Raw genomic sequence first — 16513 nt, 5'->3', positions numbered from 1 at the left:
TGCCTCTCTCTGGACGAGAGGCGATTGCTGTAGTAATCCATATCTCTTGAAACGATGGAATGCTGAAAAGGACCCTCTGCTGCCTGGTTCTCAAGAAGGAAGGGGGGCCTGGTCTCACTGCCAAACCCCGGCGTCCAAAGGACTTGAGCAAACTAAAAACGGGAGAGAAAAGGCGCAATAGGGTCTTACCCGATTTACTGGGTGAAAAACATAAAGAAGTGGTGCACTCACCTGATCGGGTTGTGGCAATCACAACTCCTTCAATGGCATAAGTGAGTGCCTAAGTGGTCCAGCAGCAGCCCTGTTGCACAAGTAGATCATCAAAAGGGAACTGGAGAAAAAACAGGTTTTTTCGCCGCACTTGTAGACCACGAACATCAGTGTTGAACAAACAATTTCTTTTATTTCATTCCTACGTATTTCGGAGACCCCAACTATCTCCTTCTTCAGGGAAAGGAACTTTACAGAGACAAAGGAAGAGCCTTTTATAAAGAGGTGTACAGAAAAAAAGAGAGAGAGGAAATCCCTGGCTATGACGTCAGCTCACCATGTGCTACAGAGCAGTGACTCATAGCCACGTGGAATAAAGCCGCGTCATAGTACCCATTTGACAATCGCATATGGTACATATTGTTGTAGCTGTTCTGTTTTGTCACAAGTCAGCTTATGGGATCACCAGTGAGGTCCTGTTGACATAGGCCTCTTCAGGCCTAATCAAGATCGAGCGCTCGGAGAAAAGACCTGCATGCATGTGAGCATGATCAGTTTTCTGTTTATTCAGCCAAGGTACAGTTTATTTATACCATTTACAGATCAATGTGATATTGCAAAAAAGGCTTCTAGCTGTACTTTACAAGTTGCTCATATAACCTTTATGTTTTAGCAAAACAAAATGTAGAGTCATGCATATGAGATAAGAAGATAAGAAGAACATTGAGCAGACAATAATAATCCTTGAGCTTGTCTCTCATTCCGAAGGCTCCATAATGACTCTGAACTACCACCAGATATACTTACTAATGGAACAATAAAATAACTTTAATAAAGAAATAGAGAAACTATTAACCCTTCTATATCAATTTCCCCCTTTTGTAAATGGTATAACCTTCACTACAGGGTCAGTAGGCGTCCAAACAGGAGCTGCTGGCTCATGGGCCTAGTACCCATGAGGGGTCTTACTACCAACTTCACCCATCCACCCTCAGTGTAGATACCTACTCCCGGTCAGCAGAGGCCATTTGGGGTCCGTAGTAAACTACAGAGGGTTCAATACTGGGACTCTTAGCACATACATTATTCAGTAGTTTAGTTAATGCATATATCAATGCTTTTACAGCTATATAAAGCAATAGACAGAACATCAATATTTGCATACAGGTTTGTATAATGCCAGAAACCCAACCTGCTAGGCCCTTAAACCAATTGGCTGGATTCATAAAAGAAAATGTATTTCCCCACCAGGAGTCCCTGTTGGCATCGTGCTCTTTTAACCATTTATCCCTAAGTTCACTTGTTTTCTGTATATCTGCTCTAACCTGGAGGTTGCCTGCAGAGTCAATGTAATGGCAACAGGCAGGACCAATTATTTGACACATTCCGCCGTCTTTTGCTGTCACAAAGTCTAGCACTATAGTATGCTGGTTAGTGACTACAATTAATTGTTTTTGTATAGCATTGGTAGCATTAAGAATCTCAAGAACCCGAAACATTTGATCATCCAGGTAGTCAGTGGACTCTACTAGCTTGTCCCACATTTGCATTAAGAAATGGTGTATGAAAATAGCACTAAATACCTTATTTGCTTTTCCCAATTTTACTACATGAGGCCTACCATTTGGCCGGGGTGTATTATCTGCTGCTCGTTTATACAAGGTATGAATTGGGCCAGCTGTTACATCTACTTTACTATGAGGAACTATGAAAGTGGCTGGTGTTAGTCTGGCAAGTGTGCAAACCCCTCTCATGTCAGGGCTCACCCACTTGTGAGCACGATTCCCACAAACCAAAAACACTCCCTCTGGGAAAATACAAAAGTGAGTTTGACTTTGTACACAATAAAGCAGATTCAGAAGCCCCTTCATGACTTTATGAGCACACCACGTATTGTTCATTTGTTTTCCGGTCATAACCGAGATACAGCTACCCCGCTCCCTCCTAAAAGTCCGTCTAATAAATGATGATGTACAGCCCTCAATACCCTTCTGATATACTGTCTCATTGTCCTTGGTTAAGTCATGTGTATGTATATAGAAACAGTTATTGTCTTTTCCACAATTTCCAACACCATTGTATTGAAGACTGAACCATAATCCATCATGGGGAATGGGGCCCGAATGAGGAATCTTAGTCTTTATTTTGGCAATTATGCCCTTGTCTGAATCGTATTCCATCCACCACGAGTATCCATTGGGCCGTGTGATATTTAGCTGGAACCAGGGTTTAGTGACCCATCCAACTATAGTCAATGTAGCAGATACATCACGAGGTACATCTTCTCCCAAAAATCTAGATTGAGTCCAGGTTTCATTGTGTATACAGTCTGGTACCAATACCTCCTGTGGTTCCAGAGGTAAGGCTAAATAAGGCATAGTCTTTGAAGAAATAGGACTGTGTGTGCATATCCAACAGTCTTTTGGCTTTTCTCCTTCCATGTCCTCAGTAAGAGAAATATGGTGGCGAATGAGTTTATTATCCCAGTCCGTATTTAAAAGTTCGCTCAGTGTCTTTGTTTGGTGCAGCAACCCTGCTACACCTAGCAGGATAATTAGCAAAACTGTCATTCTGCCGGTGGAGTGACCTTTTAACAGTGACTGGCGTAGATCCAGGTGGGTTTTCCCTCAAGTTTCACTGAGGTGGATGTGGTCAGCTGGACTTGGAATGGGCCATCAAAGCGTGGATCTAGGCTCCTTCTCATGTGTCTGCGCACGACCACCCAATCACCTGGATTCAGCTGATGCACATCTGTACTTGCATTGGGATCTGGAATGGATGAAAAGACATGTTTATGCACCACATTAAGTCTTTCCTGTAAGGCCTGGACGTAGGCTGTCATAGTGCCGTGTTGCATCTGTAACACTTGTGGAAAGTACAGACCTGTTTTTGGGGCACTACCAAACAGGACTTCAAAAGGAGACAAGCCTGTCTTTCTATTTGGAGTGTGTCTGACTGAAAAGAGTGCCAGGGATAAGCACTCTACCCAATTCTTTCCTGTCTCTGCCATGGCCTTTTGAATTTTTAGTTTAAGTGTCCTGTTTAATCTCTCTACTTTTCCACTGCTCTGCGGATGATAAGGGGTATGGAATGCCTGCTCTATTCCCAGGGCCTGCATAATGTCCCTCATTATTTCTCCAGTGAAGTGTGTACCCCTGTCACTTTCTATGGCTTCTGGGATGCCATACCTACAGACTAGTTCCTTCATCAGTGTATCTGCAGTTGTTTTAGCATTTGCACATTTTACTGGATAGGCCTCAACCCATCCTGAGAAGAGATCTACACATACCAGGAAATATTCATACACTTCTACCTTGGGTAGTTGTATGTAGTCTATTTGCAGTCGTTGAAACGGGTAGAGCGGTCTGGGTGTTGCTTTCTTAGGGACTTTTACTGTTTTACCTGGGTTGTGTTGTGCGCAGATAATGCAGGATTGTACGTGTTTGGAGGCTACGTAACTGAAGCCAGGAGCGATCAAGAAGGCATTCACCTCGTTACACATGTGACTTTTTGAGGTGTGAGTGGGGCCATGTGTTGCTTGTGCCATCATAGGGAACAGGGACCTTGGTAAACACAACCTATCCTTACTTTCCCATGCTCCATTTGAGTTCAGCCCAGCTCCCATTTTCCCCCAGTGTTCCTTCTCTGTTTGGGCAGCCTGATGCTGGAGGGATTTCAGGACATCCAGACTCACTGTTGCTGGGACTTGCTGGCTCCCTGCCACTATCCTCTGATCCCTAGGCCTTTTTGCCACTGCTTTCACAGCCGCATCCGCCCTTCTATTGCCCACTACCTCCAGTGAGTAACCTTTTGTGTGTGCTTTCACCTTAATGATGCCAACCTGGACTGGTAACATTAGTGCCTCCATTAACCGTTTTACGAATTCTGCATTTTTAATAGGCTTATCAGCTGATGTAAGAAAAGCTCTACTTCTCCAGATAGGGCCACAATCATGACAGATCCCAAATCCATAATTTGAGTCTGAATAAACATTAATTTTCCTACCTGATCCCGCTCTACACGCCTCAATGAGCGCTGTTAGCTCCGCCTCCTGTGCGGACATGTGCGGCGGGAGTGGTTCAGCTCGGATTACCTCATGTGAGGATACTACTGCATATCCATTGTAGAATCTCCCATCCAGGTGGTATCTGGAGCCATCTACAAAAAATTCAAAATCTGCATTAGCAATAGGTGTATCATAGACATGTGGAAAACCTGCTGTCTCCTGACTCATCAGCTCTATGCAGTCATGTTCGTGCGTCATGTCAAAGTATTCATCCTCACTTGCTACCATTGTCACTAATTCCCCCTTTTCTGAATCTACTGGCAAAAGGGTGGCTGGATTCAGAACATTACACCTTTTGAGGGAGACATACTCAGGAATCAGAAGGGCACATTCAAGTCTGAGCTGTCTGGCCATAGACAGGTGTTTCGGTTGGACTTGCACAAGTATAGCATGGATGTCATGCGGGGAGTAAATTGTTAAGGGAAATGTCAATGTGATCTCACAAGCCTTCCCTAGCAGTACTGCAGCAGCCGCTACAGCACGGACACACGTGGGAGACCCTCTGACAACTGGGTCCAATCGCACTGAGTAGTAAGCTATTGGTCTTTGTTTGTCACCATGTTGCTGTGTGAGGACGGCTGTCGCATGCCCTCCCTATTCTGTGCAAAACAAGAAAAATGGTTGATCGTAATTTGGAATACCTAGGGCCGGGGCCGATACAATGAGTAGTTTAAGGGAATGAAAGGAATCAATAGCTTCCTGAGTGAGGTCAAAGGGGTCAGATGACAGACAATCATAGAGGGGTTGCATCATTTGCGAGGCAGACCTTATCCAAGGCCTGCAGTATGACACTAAGCCCAAAAAGGTGCGCAGTTGCCGGTGGGACCTGGGTAAGGAGAGATTATGGACTGCTTGTTTTCTCTCCTCAGTCAGGTGTCTTGTACCTTCAGAGATACAGTGACCCAAAAATGTTACTTTTTGCTTACAGTACTGTAATTTTTCACGTGAAACTTTGCAACCATTCTCTGCCAGAAAACACAGCAAAGAAATTGTGGCTTCCTTGCAGGACGTCTGGTCTGGACAGCAAAGCAAAAGGTCATCCACGTACTGCAATAGCGTAACCTGTGGATGAGGCGGTTGCCACTGTTCCAGAATTCCTGCCATAGCTGTATAATAAATGGTAGGTGAATTCATTCCTCCTTGCGGGAGGACTGTCCACATGTACATGTTTCCCTTTATGTGTGAAGGCAAAAAGATACTGACAGTCAGGGTTTAGAGGCACAGAGAAAAATGCATTTGCCAAATCAATTACTGTAAAACATTTGGAGGTCCCTGGGATTTGTGACAGTAATGTATGTGGGTTTGGAACAATTGATGTAACACTCTCAGTGACAGCATTGACATCTCTCAAATCATGCACCATTCTGTATGTATCAGGGGAACCTTTGGGCCCTTTTTTCTTGATTGGATACAAGGCAGTGTTACAGGGGGAGGACCTTTGTACTAGAGCCCCTGCTTGCACATATTCTCTTATATCTCTGGTCAGGGCCATTGATTTGGCTGGGCTTAAGGGATTCTGTTTTAAACAAGGAGGAGTGGAGCCTTCTTTTAATTTTATCATGACTGGGGGAATAGGAAGTCGACCAACATCAGTTTTTCCCTTTGCCCATACAATGTCTGGAACTTGTTGCATTGCTATGTCTTCACTAGTTCTGGTATCGGACACTCTCGCAGATTTGGACATGTACACCATTGCTGCAATCTTGCACAAGTGTTTGTCAGAGAGGGGACTTGTGACTGTAATACCTTCTGGGGTGTATTGTATGGTAGCCTGGATAGCACTTAACACATCAGCCCCCAGCAAATTCATAGGAGTATTTTCACTAACAATAAGCTTTGTGAGAATTTCCTGGCTTTCTTGTAATTTCAGCTTCATCTGTTTTGTCAAGGGAGTGTCAGACACCAATCCCTCCACCCCGACACACTCCACAGTCTCGTCAGTAATCATGTCTGGCTTTATCAGGTCTTTATGTACCACAGTTCCGGCTGCCCCAGTGTCAATTAAAAATTCTGCCTCTTTCCCCCCTGGCATTGTTATGGTCGTAATTAAGGTGGGACCAGGTCCAGAGGGAACGAAAACAGGGTACACGTTTGTCACTGGGTTGTCAGTTTCCTAGGTCAGAGGCAAAGGAGGAGGGAAGGAAGGAGGAGAGTCGGTCTGCTCCCTCTCCTTTTTGGAGTTTTTGCACTGTCTGCCATAATGTCCATTCTGTCCACAATTCCAGCACTGTACGGTCACTAGGTCACCTGGTGCGCCCCCTCTCTGCTTCCACTGTCTTCCTTGTGCTCTAGCATACATAACTGGTCGCTTTTATTTTGTCAGTTCAACCCCCTTAGCTACTTGTAGAAGGTCTGTTGGGTCCATGTTTCTCCACTCAGGTCTGGCTGTCTGTACTGCTTCTCGTAAAAACTTATTCATACCGTCAATGAATGCATTCACCAATATTTTGATATCAAGGTCGTTTCTTGCACTGTAGCCCATGTCTGTCCACTTCAGCTGTAACCTCCCAAAGTACGTCTCTATACTCTCCCCTTTTTGCTGTGTCACGTCAGTCATCAGTACAGACTGCTCTGTTTGTTTCTTTGTAGCCCATCCTTTCAATGCCTCACAGTACGTCATTCCAGACCTCTCAGACTGAACATCCATGACCCATGATTGCTCCTTTATCATATCAGTATGTGATTTAATTATGTGTCCCAACACGTTACCTGCCTTTGCAGTCACCAAACTCTCGAGGTCTGCCCAAGTGCATTTATAAGTCACCTGTATTGTCTGCATTTGCCTGTAAAATGGGAAAGGTTGGTTTTCAGGGTCAGGTAACTGTTTCAACATAGCTAGCTGGTCAGAGGGGCTCCAGGGATAATACTCCTGTGTCTGTCTGATTCTTGTGACCTTCCTCGGTCGGGATGTATCTGATTTTTTTGTACTGGTCCCAGGGCGTTCTTTCCTTTCCTCACCGTCAGCTTCCTCCCCAAAACTCAATTCCTTCACTACCTCTGTCTCAGAGTCAGCGTCCTCTGTCATCACATGTGATCTGGTTCGAACAGGATTTAGTGCAATCCGCTTAGGGCGAGTAACATTACATGTAGCACAAGTATCTCTCCAGTCTGGGTTTGTCTGACTACAATGTTTACAAGTCCATTCATCTGGTCTGGGTTTCTGCTTATGTGAAGGGGGGGCGGTAGCAGTCACAATTCCTGCTTTTGGTGCATTAAAACATTCATAATACACCTTATCTCCTGCTGTGGTCTCTTTATATCCACAATGCTGCACCTCTTCAGCCACACGACACCATTTATTTACTTGCTGCTCTACTCTCTTGTCTTTTATCCAACCTCTCTTTTCTTCCCTGAATCTGTGCCATTTCTCAACATCCAAACATCCGTACTCTGGCATGTCTGCCTTTTTGAGTATTGGTCTGACATTTTTCACTGCTTCTTTGCCTTCCCTTTCTTGCACTATCTGTTTGGCTGTTTTGGATCCTGCTGGAGCCCCAAGCTGCACACTGAACAAGTTGACCATGGCTTCAACTTATTCCGACACAGCCCACCTTTCTGCAAATGCCCTCTGTGTCCCTGGACCTTGTCAACAGGCCACACTTCTTCGGCAAGTCAGAATGGGCTCTCAAGTTGTAGCTGGAAGGCTAAATCAGCATTCACTTTCACCTGCTACACTTGCAGGGCGTATTGGGAAGGGTTAAAAAAAACACCTCTCTCACCCAATAGACCAGATGACTAAAGCAGGAAGGACCAGGTGTGATAGTCCTCTCACCTGCTAGACCACCTCCATGTAAGTGGGAAGGCCACACTGCTCTCTAACCCCCTTAGACCTGATGTGCAGTTGGGTATCCCATGCTGGTCCTTTACAAAGTATTCCAGCAACGAACGTAAACTAGAGTTAAACCAAAACAATCCTTAGAGCTGACTTCTTACAGAGGGCAGAAGACAGAAAATCGCGCAGCGCCTCGCTTCCCCTCTCCCAACAGCGCACAGTTTGTTTAGCAAGAGTCTTATCTCAAAAGAATTTTTCGTCCAGATTCAGCTTTCCAAAACATCCAACTTTCCTAATACCCACTGGTATAATACACAATCCTAGCAGAAAATTGAGACTACGTATATACCTTCACAGTACTAATATTCTACTGAAAGGAAAAATTACTTAGCTATAAAACCTTCATCTCCATTTTGAGGGGAAGAAGCATACAATATCTCACTATAAGGACAGATCCCAGGACCACTTGTCCACTCATTCATTGATTCCAGAATATGCAACAATACACCTTCCAAGGATCAGTGAACCTCACATGTAAATAAAATTATCTAAACCGCTCTTGACACTGATGGAAAAAATACATATGTCAGGTATCCACTCAAATACTCTATGTGGCTATGACCTGTGACATTTCACAACCAGAACATCTTTTCACAGTCCACAGTATGACCTATAACCATTAAACTTATACATACATATTATTTCACCAAGTCCCTTATCTCAATTACTCGTCACTTTGTTATGCAGAGGCTTCTCATCAATATACAACAACTTACTGCCTGCCTACTTTATCTAGGCATTAGTATGAAACCATTTATGAACACATATCCCTAGACCAGTGTATTGCCCATCAAAGATGCAAAAATGGCCAAAGAAGGCAAAACACAAAACACAGCAACACAGCAAATGTAATTATACAGAGACTGTCCCAAATTCCGTGCTATGCAATCTATGCAATCAGTTAATGGACGGACAACAGATTATCTTATTACTCTATATTTCAACTCTCATTCAGACATGCATGAGAAAGAAAAAAAAAAACAATACTCACTGGTGATGCCAGAGTTCTTGAACCGTGTGTACAGCCTTACCCAGAATATTCGGGAAATCAGAGAGAGTGAAATAAAGTGTAAGAATAAATCTTCTCACCTTGCTGCAGCTGAAATTTCACTGTCTCAAGAGTCCCCAAAACGTCTTCCGAATAGGCTGGTTGGCCACGGCCCCACGTTGGGCGCCAGAAACTGTTGTAGCTCTTCTATTTTGTCACAAGTCAGCTTATGGGATCACCAGTGAGGTCCTGTTGACATAGGCCTCTTCAGGCCTAATCAAGATCGAGCCCTCGGAGAAAAGACCTGCATTCATGTGAGCATGATCAGTTTTCTGTTTATTCAGCCAAGGTACAGTTTATTTATACCATTTACAGATCAATGTGATATTGCTTCTAGCTGGACTTTACAAGTTGCTCATATGACCTTTAAGTTTTAGCAAAACAAAAATGTAGAGTCATGCATATGAGATAAGAAGAAGATAAGAAGAACATTGAGCAGACAATAATAATCCTTGAGCTTGTCTCTCATTCCGAAGGCTCCATAATGACTATGAACTACCACCAGATATACTTACTAATGGAACAATAAAATATCTTTAATAAAGAAATAGAGAAACTATTAACCCTTCTATATCAATATTAATACAATTGGTTTGAAAGAAAACGCTCATCATAAGTGAAAACATAAAACAATTAGAGATTCATAAAAAATCAATTTGGGATACAAAAATAAAAAGAAAAAGAAAAGGAAAAAACAGTATATAAAGATATATACAACTGATACATATGTTTGCCACGAACCCGGAGTTGAGGGGCCGTGAAGTTGACAGGCTATCTCACAACCATTACACTATCAGAAGGATTTAATAGTGCCTCATGGTCAGCTGCAATAGGATCATTAGCACCCTAGTGCAACTGACATGCACTAGAAGATTCACAGCATGTAATAATATGGAAATACGGAGCATATATTATATTTTCAAGCAGAAAAAAAATATATTCAAGCAGAAAAAAATATATATTATCATTACTATTATTATTGATTGATAGACTTTAGTGGTTAAACAATTCTAATTGGATGCATATGTGAAAAGTGCATTTGAACAAGAAAAGTGATAGGAGTATAGCACTATAAAGTCTATTAGAAACGGATCTTTAAGATCAAACAAAGAGAAACAGGGGAATAGTGCTGTGCGCATGCGTGAGGATAGAGGCAGACTCTCTTACTGAAAGAGGTGAAAGTGAGTTCAAAGCCATGGGAAAAAAGTGCAAAGCGCAGGTGCGCTTCATATGGAAAGTAGCAAGCTCCTCACATAGCGAAATCAAGAGGGTTCAAAAGCATGGGAACCTACTGTAACGCGTGTGCACGCGTTCAGCTGTCAGCAACCAACTTTAACACAAAAAAAGGGGGGGTTTGTATGCAATCATGCCGTGGAAAAACGGTGTACATCATAATAAACAACCACGAGTAAGTTATTCAGGGAAATGTGGAGCGGGACCATGCCCGACCGTGCTAGGAAGGACAAAAGGTGGTTAATTTAGATTTATGCTCTAACATAATGCTGGAACAAAGTCTTTCCTGAGGGCTGGTGTGCCGAAAAAAGATAAGCAGACAGAAGGCTGATCTATGCGCTGAAAAAAGGGAAAAAAAGGGGGGTTGGGGTTTAAAACTGAAGACCAGTATATTACTTGGAACACGTAGTGATATAGGCAATAAAACATAACCATAAAACCACAATAATACAATTGGATAAAACCAAGGATGCAACACCAGAAAACAAGTATGGTATGCATAGAGATTAAAACAGGATATATCCTTCCGGTATGTTTCCGGTATGCACGAAAAATAGGCATTTATAGCAACATTTATATCTGAATTCGCAAAAAAATTAAAAACAGTGAATAAATATCATATAATAATAATATAATATAATTAAGGTTCTAAAAGTCAAGATAATATAATAAAAACCAGAGGAGCAATTATTAAGATTCTTGAAAATACCATAAAAAACACATTTTCAGAAATTAATAAAATAAATCAGTAATCTCATTGAGGCCAAAAGGTTTTAGGGTGTTCAGTCTACGGATCCAATAGGTTTCCTTTCTACTGAGGGTTTCTGCCCTATTGGGAACTTGCTCAATGGGCGTAATTTTAAAATCTGGATTTTTATTATGAAGAAGAAAGGGGGGCCTGGTCTCACTGACAAACTCCGGCATCCTAAATAATCTTAAAACTAATGGTGATATAGTAATTTGAGCAGCAGATAAGGGTGGCGGAATAGTTATCCAAAATAGGACGGACTACATCAAAAAAGCCCTTAGAATTCTATCGGACCCTTTATCCTATGAAGTTGTCAACAAAGATAAATATGATCAAGCTGTTGTAACTTATAAAACTCTAATTCAAGGTGCAGTTGATGCTAATATGCTGAGCTCAGCTGAAAAAAGGTTCCTCCAAGTGAATAATTCACCATTACCCTTTTGCGGAACCCCCCTGGGAGGCCTATCATTTCCGGCATTAACTCCCTTTCAGCGAACCTAGCCCACTATGTGGACTTACTAATGCAACCACATGTTATGAATCTCAAAAGCCATCCTAGAGACTCAGCCCATCTGATAGAATTTTTAAATAAAATCACATGGAGCAAGTCCTATATCTTTGTGACAATTGATATAGCATCTCTATACTCAAATATTCGCCATCATTTGGGCCTGCTAGCTTTTTCGTTCTTCCTAGAGGATGATAACAGGTTTCCTCTCCCTCAGAAAAACTTTCTTCTAGAAAGTATGCATTTCATTCTTCACAATAATTTTTTTACCTTCTCTGAAAAATTGTATCATCAGCGTATCGGTACAGCTATGGGCTCTAAAGCCGCATGCTCCTCCGCTAATTTGTTTATGGGGCTATTTGAAATGCTATTTATTGATAACGGCTTGCATGAGGGTGGTATCATCCTGTACAAAAGGTTTATTGATGACCTGTTTATAATTTGGGATAGTGACCGCTCAGACATCAGAACTTTCCTAGATGGACTGAATGAGAATGACTGGGGTCTGGACTTCACGGCGACTTATATGTGATAAAGAGATTAATTTCTTGGACCTAACCATTTTTCATGATCACAATAAAATTCTCACCAAAACTTTCTTCAAGAAAGTAGATGCTAACGGTTATATACACTTTGGAAGCGAGCATTATGTTAAATGGCTTTTTAACATCCCTCTTAATCAGTACAAAAGAATCAGGATCAATTGTTCACGTGATACTGACTTCAGAGATCAAGTAGGTATTTTGAGGGGACGTTTTTCAGAAAAAAAATACCCTGAGTCTTTAGTCCGGAAAGCCTACCAGGAGACGGTCAAACTCAAACAGTCTCATCTTAAGGGTTAAGTTAAGGGTAAGACGACAAATGACACTAAGGATGAGTTTGCATTAAATTTTATTACTACTTTCAGCAGGGATAATATAACCATAAGAGATACCCTTTCTAAACATTGGGTTATCTTACAAAAGGATCCCATACTCATCCCGATCTTGCCTTCGGCTCCTGATATCACCTTCAGACGAGCACCTACCATTAAAACCATTGTGGCCCCAAGTAGACTCAGAACAGCAACACTGAGCCAAAATAAAAAAAACTCCAGCTATGGGGGGAGCATACAGATGTGGGTCAAAAAAATGCTTGTGTTGTAAAAGCATTCATCACGGGAGGATCATTTTTAGTTCTCCAGGTTCTTCTGAAAATTTCCAAATAAGGGATCATTTGACGTGTCAGTCCGATTATGTGGTTTATCTGGTGGACTGCATATGCGGGAAGCAGTATGTGGGTAGGACCAGTCAGGAGCTTCATAATAGATTAAACTCCCATCGTCATACCATCAAAACTGGCTTCCTACAACATGGGCTGTCCAAACATTGTACGATTGCACATAATAAAAATCCAGATTTTAAAATTACGCCCATTGAGCAAGTTCCCCCCAATACCAACAATAGGGCAGAAAACCTCAGTAGAAAGGAAACCTATTGGATCCATAGACTGAACACCCTAAAACCTTTTGGCCTCAATGAGATTACTGATTTATTTTATTAATTTCCGAAAATGTGGTTTTTATGGTATTTTCAAGAATCCTAATAATTGCTCCTCAGGTTTTTATTATATTATCTTGACTTTTAGAACCTTAATTATAATATATTATTATTATTTGATATTTATTCACTGTTTTTAATTTTTTCGCGAATTCAGATATAAATGTTGCTATAAATGCCGTTTTTGATATTTTATAATCCTATTTTTCGTGCATACCATTAATATACCGGAAAGATATATCTGTTTTAATCTCTATGCATACCATACTTGTTTTCTGCTGTTGCATCCTTGGTTTTAGCCAATTGTATTATTGTGGTTTTATGGTTATGTTTTATTGCCTATATCACTACGTGTTCCAAGTAATATACTGGTCTTCAGTTTTAAACCCCCCCCCTTTTTTTCCCTTTTTTCAGCGCAGAGATATGCCTTCTGTCTGCTTATCTTTTTTCGGCACACCAGCCTTCAGGAAAGACTTTGTTCCAGCATTATGTTAGAGCATAAATCTAAATGAACCACTTTTTGTCCTTCCTAGCACGGTCGGGCATGGTCCTGCTCCACATTTCCCTGAATAACTTACTCGTGGTTGTTTATTATGATGTACACTGTTTTTCCACGGCATGATTGCATACAAACCCCCCCCTTTTTTGTGTTAAAGTTGGTTGCTGACAGCTGAACGCGCGCACGCGTATTACAGTAGGTTCCCACGCTTTTGAACCTTCTTGACCTCGCTATGTGAGGAGCTTGCTACTTTCCATATGAAGCGAACCTGCGCTTTGCACTTTTTTCCCACGGCTTTGAACTCACTTCACCTCTTTCAGTAAGAGAGTCTGCCTCTATCCTCCCGCATGCGCACAGCACTATTCCCCTGTTTCTCTTTGTTTGATCTTAAAGATCCGTTTCTAATAGAGTTTATAGTGCTATACTCCTATCACTTTTCTTGTTCAAATGCACTTTTCACATATGCATCCAATTAGAATTGTTTAACCACTAAAGTCTATCAATCAATAATAATAGTAATGATAATATATATTTTTTTCTGCTTGAATATATTTTTTTCTGCTTGAAAATATAATATATGCTCCATTTTTCCATATTATTACACACTGTGAATCTTCTAGTGCATGTCACTTGCACTAGGGTGCTAATGATCCTATTGCAGCTGACCATAAGGCACTATTAAATCCTTCTGATAGTGTAATGGTTGTGAGATAGCCTGTCAACTTCACGGCCCCTCAACTCCGGGTTCGTGGCAAACATATGTATCAGTTGTATATATCTTTATATACTGTTTTTTCCTTTTCTTTTTCTTTTTATTTTTGTATCCCAAATCGATTTTTTATGAATCTCTAATTGTTTTATGTTTTCACTTATGATGAACGTTTTCTTTAAAACCAATTGTATTAATATGTACCATATACGATTGTCAAATGGGTACTATGACGCGGCTTTATTCTATGTGGCTATGAGTCACTGCTCTGTAGCACATGGTGAGCTGACGTCATAGCCAGGGATTTCCTCTCTCTCTTTTTTTCTGTACACCTCTTTATAAAAGGCTCTTCCTTTGTCTCTGTAAAGTTCTTTTCCCTGAAGAAGAGACAGTTGGGGTCTCCAAAACGCATAGGAATGAAATAAAAGAAATTGTTTGTTCAACACTGATGTTCGTGGTCTTCAAGCGCGGCGAAAAAACCTGTTTTTCCTCCAGTTCCCTTTTGATGATATACTTGTGCAACAGGGCTGCTGCTGGACCGCTTAGGCACTCACTTATGCCATTGAAGGAGTTGTGACTGGCACAACCCGATCAGGTGAGTGCACCACTTCTTTAGGATTTTCACCCAGTAAATCAGGTAAGACCCTATTGTGCCTTTTCTCTCCCATTTTTAGTATGCACCCTTCTTCACAGTTTACAAATGGCGACGAAGTTGTTAAGCGCTGACGATGCCATTATCATTATGACAATTACGGTCATCTGCATGCTGGAGCACACTCTAAACATTATTCAGAGTCAGGTGGTGGGACAAGATGAAGGGGAGGAAGTACAGGAGGAGTCATATGCGGAAGGGATAACAAGATCTACAAGGTCCCCACGTTCAGCAGCACCAAGGCGGCAGGCATGGGACGGTGGGGGAGAGGGATTAATAAGGGCACATAGTATCAGCCAACTGTTGAGGAAGGTGCAGGAGCCCAGGAAGAAATGGAGGACGAACTGGCGATGGGCATGGAAGACTGAGTAGATGAGGGAGAGCTTGATCACATTTCTGTTGTGCGAGGTTGGAGGGAGAGGGCAGAGGAAGGAAGCATGTTTCTTACCTCTCCGCCACCAACACAGCAAGGACTTGGTCCTCCTTGATGCGCAAGACACATGAGTGCCGTCTTGCTGCACTACCTACAACATGACCCTCGGATTGTCTGAATTCGAAGGAATGCTGACTACTGGGTGGCCACACTCTTAGATCCCCGGTACAAGACAAAATTTGGCAAAATAAGTCTTGCCATAGAAAGGGACGCACGTATGCAGGAGTATCAGCAGAAGCTTGTATGCAATCTTAGATCGGCTTTTCCACTAAACACCACTGCTGCATAGAGTGAATCTCAACGCTTTGTCATGGCTAGGAGGAAATGGTCTTTCACTTGTCCACATCTGACGGACCGAGGGGTGGATGCTGTGCTGAGACGGCACTGAGTAGGGTGTTCCTGCAGAGTTGCAAATTTGGTCATATACAAAATGAGTGGAAAAAGGCCATATGCTGGTAGAAAGGGGAACAGGTGTGTTGGAAAGGGGAAAAAAGTTTGTGTCCATGGGTTTGGTGCTTAAGGAACAGTAACATCTGCTGAAGAAACACCATCTGTTACGGGGGGACTGGCAGATTTGGATAAGTTGGTATATATCCCAATCGCCAGTCGGGGTCCACCGTGCTCCTAGATGGAAAAGGAGATGCTGGCAACCCGAAGATTAGGCGGAAGATACTAAGCTGGGTGCCTCTGAAACAAATAGTAGCCTGAACCGAGTTAGACGACAATCGGATCTGGTGACCGGGAACCCTGTTAGCGTCACAGGGTCCACACACCCACCCAGCCCAGGGACTCCCTGTTAACAACACAAGGGCCATTGGGTACGCTGTCCGTGTGCGTAGGGGGCACACCTGTGGACAGCAGGCGCAGCAGCAGCAGCAGCAGCCCAGTTAATGCCACTGTGCTGCAGTAGCAGGACTGGTAGGACAGGAGCTGGTCGTAACCGTTCTGCGTTACCAAGTGTGGTGGCGTCCTGCACCGACGCCCGCTTAGCCTGGGGCTTTTTATACATCCCAAAAGATCACCCAAGTCATGTCATC

The 16513-nt window shown here is 42.5% G+C and overlaps 1 protein-coding gene across 1 annotated transcript in view; it reads right to left on the bottom strand.

The window, feature by feature from the left end:
• Positions 1-982: 982 nt before the first annotated feature.
• LOC142246022 (uncharacterized) overlaps positions 983-16513 on the bottom strand; it is a 349157-nt gene continuing 333626 nt past the window's right edge. Inside the window, exons 2-3 of the mRNA XM_075319032.1 lie at positions 4304-4368; positions 983-2979 (exon numbers count right to left, since the gene is read on the bottom strand). Of these exons, the coding sequence (XP_075175147.1) occupies positions 1215-2780 (1566 nt within the window). The 5' untranslated portion in view covers positions 2781-2979; positions 4304-4368 and the 3' untranslated portion in view covers positions 983-1214. The remainder of the gene's footprint in view (positions 2980-4303; positions 4369-16513) is intronic.

Source organism: Anomaloglossus baeobatrachus, chromosome 7 (genome assembly GCF_048569485.1).
Source record: "Anomaloglossus baeobatrachus isolate aAnoBae1 chromosome 7, aAnoBae1.hap1, whole genome shotgun sequence".
In the NCBI taxonomy this organism is placed as follows: domain Eukaryota; kingdom Metazoa; phylum Chordata; class Amphibia; order Anura; family Aromobatidae; genus Anomaloglossus; species Anomaloglossus baeobatrachus.
The sequence above is the reverse complement of the archived record's forward strand: the minus strand, read 5'-3'. Positions and strand labels throughout refer to the sequence as shown.